The sequence below is a fragment of the Ctenocephalides felis genome, unplaced genomic scaffold, assembly GCF_003426905.1.
Source record: "Ctenocephalides felis isolate EL2017-DRISC unplaced genomic scaffold, ASM342690v1 CF-g0.4_SCAFFOLD_00111, whole genome shotgun sequence".
Taxonomy (NCBI): domain Eukaryota; kingdom Metazoa; phylum Arthropoda; class Insecta; order Siphonaptera; family Pulicidae; genus Ctenocephalides; species Ctenocephalides felis.
Window position 1 is genome coordinate 4,891 of NW_020536265.1, and position 10,947 is coordinate 15,837.

General features: G+C 31.7%; 2 protein-coding genes across 2 annotated transcripts; both read right to left on the bottom strand.

The window, feature by feature from the left end:
- Nucleotides 1-4,510: 4,510 nt before the first annotated feature.
- Nucleotides 4,511-5,386, bottom strand: LOC113375576. The gene has a single exon (XM_026615536.1). It carries the CDS (start codon nt 5,384-5,386, stop codon nt 4,511-4,513), a length of 876 nt encoding a protein of 291 aa, XP_026471321.1.
- Nucleotides 5,387-5,838: 452 nt separating this feature from the next.
- Nucleotides 5,839-6,684, bottom strand: LOC113375655. The gene has a single exon (XM_026615600.1). It carries the CDS (start codon nt 6,682-6,684, stop codon nt 5,839-5,841), a length of 846 nt encoding a protein of 281 aa, XP_026471385.1.
- Between the last annotated feature and the right edge of the window lie 4,263 nt (nt 6,685-10,947).

Consider the following 10,947-nt stretch of genomic DNA (forward strand, 5'->3'; position numbering starts at 1 on the left):
AAATTTGTTTCACAACATATATGTTATTATATATCGTTAAAAAAGTAATAAAATATTATCTATAATTGTATATATAATAATTTAGTACGTTACAAAACAAAATTTTGTTCAAAAAAATTTCAAACTTTGATGTCATTTTATGATCAAATTGGAGTGTGATTTTATATTTTTAGTTGCAATGGGTGCACTTTTTTCTTTGCACGTGCATTTTGTTCTAGATATTTTCAAAATAACAATAGCGTTATATATTGTTGGAAAGCTAATAAAATGGTCTATAAATCTGTATATAACGTTTCAAAACTTTGCGAACAAAATTATTCAAGAAAAATTTCTAAACTTGAATTTTAGTGTATAGTTCTTCGTAACCTATGCAATACGTACTGATAATACTAAATTTAATTTAACTAAACAATTTTTATTAATAATTTTATTCCAACAGTTACAAAACTAAAAATGCACATTTGCAGACAATTTTATAAGTTTTGTATTGATATATAATAGTGTATTAAAATTTAAACATTTTTTCTGATAAATAATGCAAACTTAAATAAAGTGTGACTAAACATCTATATTATTGATATTTGTTTGAGTAGTAAAGTTTGAGTAGTTTTGGTCAAAAGTTTTGTTCTAAAACTTTTAAAACCGTAAATACAGATTTATGCACAATTTAATATGCTTGTAATAATGCATAATAATATATGAATGTTTAAACAAAATTTTTTGTAAATTATGCAAATTTAAAAAAAATGTCCGCAAAAATTATTAATGCGATTGCAAACTTTTGACTAATGGTACAGTTTTGTTTATAATTAAATTTTCTTACAATGTGTTTTTATAAATATTTATCATCATATATCATTAGAAAGCTAATAAAATTATCTATAAATCTGTATATAACATTTTGTGACTTTTAGAACAAATTTATTTGAAAAAATATAATCTACACATAGCGAATATTGTTGTAAAGCTTTTGAACATTTTTTTATATTTGATTAAAATTTTTAACTAGTGGGGTGGGTGGCATCGTGCCTTAAGGCAAATTGCTGGAACTTCCCGTACCGTAATGAAATGTTTGAGAAATATTGAATGTTTTCAAATAGATTATTATAAATATTGTAACATTGTCTAATATTTATAAGAATTATATAAACTAAATTACAAAGTTGAAATTGTTTGTTTAATGTATATTAGAACTATAGTCAGAATTAAAAACAAAATCTGAATTATTTTCGATATACAAAAAATTAAAAAAAAAAAAAAAAAAAAAAAAATGGGACAAAATTTTTTTTCCAAAATCAATTATTTTGTTAAGACAAGCAGAAAGTTCTTTGAATCAATTGAATCGGACGCTTAGTTCTCTCAAAAACTGCCATTTTTTGTACATTTAGCTTTGTATCTCCGAAATGGCTGGGCCTGCCTTTGCGAAAAACTTATAACCCTTCTCCCAATCATTACTAATTGAATGTTTTTTAGTTCATTCAAATGTGATGCTCCGTTCTCTCAGAAACTCGATTTCTATTTTCTGCACTCTTTGCTCCTCATCTCCGTAACTGCTAGACCTGCCTCTGCCAAAAACTAATCAGCACATCTCCTTATCAATAGGAATCGAATGTTTTTTAAACCATTCAAATCGGTTGATCCGTACGCTTGAAAACGTGGGCGAAAATTTGTATCCATACATACATACACACACACACACACATACACACACACACACACACACACATCCATTTTTTCTGAGGTATGCCAAAATGTTCAGAAACCTTCAAAACGTCGAGAAATGTAAAAATTTTCAATTCCGATTTTCGGCCCATTACAATAACTTACCCTACGGGAAGTTAATAAATTATTTAAATATTAACATTTATTTATATACTGTTAAAAAGCTAATAAAATTCTCTACAAATCTGTATATAACAATTTAAAACGTTTAGAACAAATATATATTGTTAAAAATTGTTCAAACTTCAAAATCAAGTACTAAGTCATTTGCATCTATTTGAGTAAACTAAGATGTCTGCTGGTTACATTATATACATTATTATATATCGTTAGAAAGCTAATTAAAGTATCTAAAATGCTGTATATAACGATTTAAAAGTTTTACAACAAAAATGCCTAGAAAATATTGTTAAACCTTGAATTTGCACATTTTCTTACATAATATGAAAACTCTGTATATATATATATATATATATATATATATATATATATTTTTATTTAGATCTTTGGAGAAGTTCTTGGCATGGTTATCGGAGGCTGAAAGTTGTATGGAGGCAATTGAATCGGAGACTGATAGGACTCCGGCTGGAACGAACAGTAGGCAGAGGGATATGAGGATGCCCCAGCATCAGTTAAAGGTCAGTTTTATATTTAATTTATATTATATAATATATATATATATATATATATATAAAGGATGAACATTAACCCTTTTTTATACTATGTACATCTGTTGGAGCGACGCTACAACGTTAATACAAGTCGTACACTTAGGTCTGTTTCTGAAACGTAAAAGTTATTTAATTATTTTCTGAAAATTTAAAGCTTATTTGCTTATCAGTAAAGTACCTTTAATGTATTTTCAATATCATTTAGATTCTGATTGCTAGTCAGTATAGTCCTGTCTCTTTATTCGAGGTTAAGTTTGTTTAAGGCTCGAGTACATAAGTAATAATAGTAGTAGTAGGTATTTCTTTTTGTTTTTATTTAGTTCAATCGTCAATAGAGTTCTTTTTATATCTTCCCCAGTATATTTTTATTCATACAACTTTCACAGTTTTATATTTACATTTATTATTATTTACAAAATCTCAGTGATTTTATAAATTCATAAATATTTTTTACTTTACCATATTATATTTTGTATATTTGTACAGTATCTCATATCCTGTGTGTGTGTGTGTTTGCAATAATTTCTAAATATTTGCATTTCTACGCGGCGTCTCCACCGCATTGAAATTTCGTATGCGGTTGTTGAGTTTGTTTTGAGATGATTGATTGCAAAGTAAACCTTTGGAGGAAAACTTTATATATACACACACATACAAGTTTGGAATAAAATTTTTGCAAAAAATTATCTTGAATGTGACGGTTTAATTTATTATATTAGCTGCAACGAGTGCAAATTTTTGTTTGCACGTGCATTTTGTTCTAGATATTTTAAATATAACAATAGTGTTATATACTATTAAAAAGCTAATGAAATCATCTACAACTCTGTATATAACGTTTAATAACTTTACGAACAAAATTATTTACAAAAAATCATTGAAATTCAAACTTCAGTATCTAGTTATCAGCATTTGGTGGACTTTATAGGTCACAATTTTCTACATTTACGTGTATATTGCTAAAATTTGTTTTATAACATATATGTTGATGTTGGGGGGTTTCTCAACCCCTTTCGAAGTATTTTATACTTCGAGGAAAAATAAAAAAAATTAAATGTATTCAGAAAACAAAAACCAATGGTAAACAAATATAAATTAAAAATAAAATTCTTCTTACTCCGTAATCAATAATAAACTAAAATATATTCTATATAAATTTTATATAAATGAAAAAACAAAAATGAACACTAATTAATATTGTATGAAAATGTTATCTGTTTTGGAAGTCCAAGCCGCGGCAGCTATTTGGTTGGATCTGGAAACATCAGCGTAGTCGGTTGGATAGGTTGAAAAGAAATTCGAATACACTGACAAATAAAAATAACTGTTGACTTGACACACAATAGAAATTTAATCCACTGATAATATTGAACTGATAACAAACACTGAAAGGAACTGAATGTATTGATTGCAAGTAACTGAATGAATGAATTAAACCAAAATGAATGAAAACCACGGAATAAATCAACTCGAACACTGTAAGGAACTGAAAGTAACTGAACGAATGAAAGGCGCGGAATGAATTGATTTGAATGCCAAAAACTATTGCCTGCATCGGCCTTTTTATGAGTCAGAATTGCCCGATTGCCTAAATTTGAAACGTATTGTCCGAGTAGAAAAACAAACCTTTTACAGGTCCGACAACCTACACAGGTGCGGCGCAAACATTTTCCCCCGACTAAAAGGTTAGCCTTTTATACTTCTGAAAATACTCGAAATTGGTACATAGTGAACCTCATGATTAGGAAGGATAGAATTGCCAAAATAAATTCAAACTTTCATTCAGAGTAGATCGGTTACGGAAGCCTGACCTCGCGCCAGGGTCCCCCTCTCACGACCTACCACATTCACACGATCTAGATTGCGGAAGTTTTATTTTCGCGCCAGGGTCTAGATTTTTTGGACATTTACAAGAATCTTCCAGAGACTATGAGGGGTGTTCTCATCGCCCTGAGATTGAAAATTTGGCAAAACTATATATAGAAGCAAATATATCATGAGATAGAAAAGTTTTTTTTTTTTTGAAATGAATAATTCAGATATAAACTATTGAATAGGTAGGGGGCATAGTTTGACAACAGGCCGCTTGATTAGGGTATTTCCCGTTTTTACCAATGCTACTCGAACCACTCCATCGGGCCCGGAAAAACCTCTTCAACTCTTCCCAACCCCCAATGAAGCGGACGCGCATTCTCTTGTTTTACAACTACCAAATCACCCTTTTTAATAGGATTAGTGACTGTATTCCATTTCTGTCGGACCTGTAGCTCGGTTAGATATTCCACATTCCATCGCTTCCAGTAAGAAGCGACAATATGATCTAACAATTGTTTTCTTTTAGTCAAATTCAAGTTTTCATAGTCAACGGGCAAATCCGACAGAGGCTCTTGCATTAAGAAGTGCGCAGGCGTAAGAGGTTGAGGATCCGATGGATCATTGCTCAGCCAACATAACGGTCTTGAATTCAGTAAGGCTTCGATTTGATTGAGGACTGTATTAAACTCTTCGTAGGATAAAATTTGCAACCCTATAACTTTAAACAAATGGGTCTTCACTGATTTAATATTCGCCTCCCATATACCTCCAAAATGTGGGGCAAACGGTGGATTAAATTTCCATTCAATGTCATGTAAAACCAATAATTCATTGAAACGCTTTTTATACTCTTCGGAATTTAGGAGAAGGAATAAGGAATCAAGAGTATTTTTGGCTCCTATAAAATTGGTTCCACAATCGGAGTAAATACATTTGATAGGACCACGCCGGGCTAGGAATCGTTTCAAGCAATCTAAAAATGTATCGCTTGTTAAATCTGAAGCTAATTCGAGATGTATCGCCTTAGTGGCTAAACAGATGAACAAGCATATATAAGCCTTGTAGGTTCGAGCGCCTCTGTGACGACTCATGGAGATATTGAAGGGGCCTGCATAATCAACGCCGACGTTTAGGAAAGCTCTACTGGCTGTTATGCGCGGTACTGGTAAGTCGCCCATGAATGGAAAAATGGGTTTCGGATTCTGTCGAAAACAAGTTATACACTTGTTAAGACGATTGCGAATTATTGCACGAGCCGACAAGATCCAATATTTTTGCCTCAATAAAGATAATACTAAGTTTGATCCAGTATGTAAATTATTAATATGGTAGTAATCTATGAGACAATTTACTACTTGGTCTTTTTTTGGCAAAAGAAGTGGATTGTTATTAGTTGTTAATCCTAATCTACCTTTAACGCGTAAACAATTATTAGAATCCAAAACCACATTTAGTCGGCAAAACTTCTTCGAACAAGACTTTCCGTTCGTTAATAGTTTGAATTCTTCGGGAAAATGATGTTCTTGGACTAAACGAATAATAATAACCTCGGCTTGTTTCAAATCTGAAGTCAAAAGTCGGTTTCGATTTGTTATAATTTTACAAAACTTCAATATATAAGCGAAAATTCTTACAAGTTTGCACCAATTAGAAATTTTTGCGTTAATTCATATAAAGGATTGATCGGTGGTATGACACTCTTTACTATTAGAACGTTAGCTTTTCTTTCTTGATCAATATCTCCGGAAGGTTCAACCGTTTTTGCAGGCCAAGTTGATATAGGACCATTCAACCAATCCGGCCCAAACAACCAATTCTTATGTTGGATAAATTCCTTAGGTCGAAGACCTCGAGAAACACAATCGGCTGCATTTTGATTAGAAGGAATGTGAAGCCATTGTGCATTAGGAATGAGATCCCGTATTTTTGTTACCCTATTGGCTACAAATGTTTTCCAACGAGTAGCCGGTCCTGCTAACCAGTGAAGGACAATCATAGAATCGGAAAAACAGTAAATAGAATCAAAATCTATACTATGTTGGTTATTCGTTAATATAAAATTCAGAAGTTTTGACAGTAAATGACAGGCACAAAGTTCAAGCCTGGCTAATGTTTGGTTTTTAATCGGTGTTACACGCGATTTTGAAATCAACAAGAAATTCGGATTGCCAAGAGATTTAATATAAACTACCGCTCCATACGCTTGCTCTGAACTATCCGCGAAACCAAATAATGAACATTTGTTTTGTTTTGACGTTTCGAGATAACGCGGAATCTGATAGTTATTAAGATGCTCTAATTCGGAATATACGGCTAACCATGATGTAATAATAAATGATGGTAATTCCTCATCCCAATCGATTTTTAATGTCCAAATTTTTTTCAATAATATTTTTATCTTAACAACTATCGGAGTTAGGAAACCCAGAGGATCCCAGATTCGCGCTATTACTGAAAGAAGTTGTCTCTTGTCCATTTTCTCCACGTAAGCTTTATTTCGAATGAAAAATTATCTGATAAGGGATCCCATTTTAATCCCAATACCTTTGTAGAAGATTCCATTTGAAAATCCGATTTAGAGAAATGTTTATTTTGTACATCAGAATCAGGAAAAAGTTTACGCAGATTAGAATTATTAGATTCCCACTTTTTTAATTCAAAACCACCAGACGATAATACAGTCTGCAAACCCTCGCAAATGGTTTTAGCGCTATCCAAGGAGTCGATACTTGTAACCACATCATCAATATAGACATCGTTCTCAAGAATTCTAGAAATAGATTGAGAATATTTGGAACATTCGTCTCGGGAAAGTTGTTTGATGGTTCTGATAGCTTGAAAGGGAGATGACGATAGACCAAAAGTTACAGTATTTAATTCATAGATGCCAATGGGTGCATCGGGAACCGGTCTCCATAAGATTTTTTGATATTTTCTATCTTGTTTACGAACCCAAATATTACGATACATTTGTTTGATATCAGCTGTTAATGCTATAAGCCCGAAACGAAAATTTAGAAGGATTGAACAAATGTCGGTTTGTAATTTAGGACCAACATGCAAAATTTCGTTCAAGGAAGTGAATTCTGAATTTTTCGCAGATGCATCAAACACAACGCGTAAAGGCGTGGAGGAACTTTCTTTTTCGACTGCGAAATGTGGAATATAATATCCATTTTTTATTTTAATAAAATCATCGACTTCATGATCTACCGGACAATAATCGACAAAGGATAATTGGTTTTGAGTCAGGTAATCTTCTATGACGGCGGCATATTTTTTATGAAATTCGGGATTTTTCAAAAATTTATTTTCAAGCATGTGGTATCGCTTTAAGGCTAAATGAAATGATTTGTATAAATTTCTGCCTTCACTTTTAAAAGGCAGCGCTACTACATATCGTCCATCTGGAGATCGCGTAGTAGTTGTAGTAAAATGGTTTTCGCATAAATCATCGTTAGAAGAGGGATTATTTCGGGAATGTCTTCTAATTGTAAGAATTTATTCATTTGTAAATGAAAATCTAATCTGAAACATTACATAAATTAGTAGAAGTGCCGGTATTTTCAAATAAATCAGGAATGGAACCTAATATTAGATAACCCAACCGGGTTTCTAGGGCCACAGGTAATCCTTTATCATTTTTAACCTGATGAGTGCCAAGAATTTCGCCGAAAACATCGCAACCCAAAATTCCGTCGACCTCCTGGGGTGTATGAAAGTTAGGATCCGCTAAAGGATAATTCAGAAATGTTTTGATGGATGAAATCGGAATGGTAATTTGTGGTTGCTTTCCCACTATCTCGTGTACTACGTATGCACAGACCGATAACTGATAAGAATCAATTAAAGATTTCAAAGTGAAATTAACTAATCCAATAACTTTATGTGACGAATTGCCTAACCCGATCACTTGGGTTGATATTGGAAGAATTTGTAAATCAGCCTTTTTGCACCAAGTTAATGTCACAAAATTTCTATCGCTTCCCGAATCAATAATTGTACGTAATAAAATGTTTTCTTTTCTAGTAGTAACTTTTACTACTGCTGTCGGCAATATGGTAATATGATGTGCGATTTTGTTTTGATTAAATGCGCATAAAACCGTACTATTTGATTTGGAATTAGAAAGATTATTTTGATCCGTACTCGCAAAATTGCTGCCAGTATGCAATAGCGAGTGATGTCGTTCGTTACATAATAAACAGGTTTTATTCGATCGACATGTAGTCGTTATCTTATGACCCAAACAATTGTCGCATAAGTTTAATTTTTGAATAAGGGATCGCCGTTCAGGTATACTCAATGATAGAAATTTTGAACAAGTAAACACTCTGTGTTGTTCCCGACACACAAAGCATTTGTTATCATATTTATCTTTTAACAAAAATGACCGGCTAATTTTAGTGTTTTTGTAATTGGGTTTGTCATTAGTGAAATTGTTGGTCATACCATATACTTGATTTTTTGCCTGTTGTGACTTTTGAAGAAAATGCAGGAGGTCTTGGTATTTGGGAAACTCACCTTGATAAAAATGCTCGAATTTTTCTTGTAAAAACGGATCGAGTTTCGAGAATGCCAGTGACGTAATAAGGAAATCATAGGCGTCGGGAATATTCAATTGGGAGAGCGCTTGCACCGCGGTATCGAATTTTTCAAGGAACGAATTTATTTGTCCAGATGAAATGGTTTTGAATGACAATAGTTGTTTGAAATAATTGGTGGCTAAGTACCGTTTATTTTCGTATTTTTTTATGAGCGCTTCCCAAAGAATTTGATAATTATTTGCGGTCGGTAGTATAGAATGGAATATTTTTAAAACCGGGCCCTGTAACGCTCCTTTTAAAAAATGAAATTTTGAAACATTATCTAACTCGGTATTTTCATGAATTAGTGAATTGAATGTTTCATAAAATAATGGCCATTGTTGAATATCTCCTGAGAATTTAGGTACTTCAATGGACGGTAAATGTTGTTTGGGTACTATGTCTTTAATTGAAGAACTATGCGCATTTTCATTATCCAATAATTTCTCAGCGTGTTTTATTTTGGCATACATCGTTTCAAGGGCCTTTATTGCGGAATATTCCGGAATGAAACTAGGATTATCTAAATATTTTAATTTGTTTATTTCATCGCACAATTGAATAAATTGTTCACGAGCATTTTCAGTAATATATAAATTTTCAAGAAATTGTGTCTTATTTGAAGATACATCAATCTGTTGCGATAGATCGTACGTTTCTTGCACAATTGAAAAGTACATCTCTCTCTTGGCGGTTAAACGTGCGATTTCTGCACCAATATCGATTTTAGGCGCCATTATATATTTTTGTTTTCTGTATACACCCAATTAATCCTAATAATAATTAGGATCCGGTTCGAAGGACCAAATGTTGATGTTGGGGGGTTTCTCAACCCCTTTCGAAGTATTTTATACTTCGAGGAAAAATAAAAAAAATTAAATGTATTCAGAAAACAAAAACCAATGGTAAACAAATATAAATTAAAAATAAAATTCTTCTTACTCCGTAATCAATAATAAACTAAAATATATTCTATATAAATTTTATATAAATGAAAAAACAAAAATGAACACTAATTAATATTGTATGAAAATGTTATCTGTTTTGGAAGTCCAAGCCGCGGCAGCTATTTGGTTGGATCTGGAAACATCAGCGTAGTCGGTTGGATAGGTTGAAAAGAAATTCGAATACACTGACAAATAAAAATAACTGTTGACTTGACACACAATAGAAATTTAATCCACTGATAATATTGAACTGATAACAAACACTGAAAGGAACTGAATGTATTGATTGCAAGTAACTGAATGAATGAATTAAACCAAAATGAATGAAAACCACGGAATAAATCAACTCGAACACTGTAAGGAACTGAAAGTAACTGAACGAATGAAAGGCGCGGAATGAATTGATTTGAATGCCAAAAACTATTGCCTGCATCGGCCTTTTTATGAGTCAGAATTGCCCGATTGCCTAAATTTGAAACGTATTGTCCGAGTAGAAAAACAAACCTTTTACAGGTCCGACAACCTACACAGGTGCGGCGCAAACATATATATTATTATATATCGTTAGAAATGTAATAAATGAAGTGTCATTTTATATTAGTAGTTTTATTGGTTGCACAGTTTTGTTTGCCATAGCAATAGTGTTATATACTGTTAGAAAGCTAATAAAATTATCTGCAAATCTGTATATAACGTTTAATAACTTTGTGAACTACATATATACAGAAATTGATCAAAAAATTTAAAGAAATTGTTAGGATAATTTTTCTTCTCGTTGTTAGTTGTACTAATTTCACAAATGTATCTCTACTGTACTGTACGATTTATCACTATTGTATCTCTAACTCGTAAATTATTTATTTTATCTAAAAAATATTTTAGACAAAATCAAATTTAAATGAATTATCTACGTTTTTTGCTAAGATAATAAGTGGGTAACTCCATTTATTAACTACTACATTGTGGTTGAAAATAAGTATGTTAATAATCGTACATAAGTTGAAAAGTTTTTAATTTAGCACAAAATTATCTTTAGCAAGATGAAAGATAATTAAATTATCTACAAATTTCGTTAATATGACATGTAGGTAACTTTATTTATTAACCACAAAATTATGGTTAAAAATAAATATGTTAATAATCGTGTTCTAATACATATATGTAACCGGTGTTACATTTTATTAGTTTTTATTCCATAACTTTAAA

Coding starts and splice junctions, on each gene's coding strand:
- LOC113375576 (XM_026615536.1), bottom strand. CDS start 5,386: ATGGGCGACTTACCAGTACCGCGCATAACAGCCAGTAGAGCTTTCCTA.
- LOC113375655 (XM_026615600.1), bottom strand. CDS start 6,684: ATGGACAAGAGACAACTTCTTTCAGTAATAGCGCGAATCTGGGATCCT.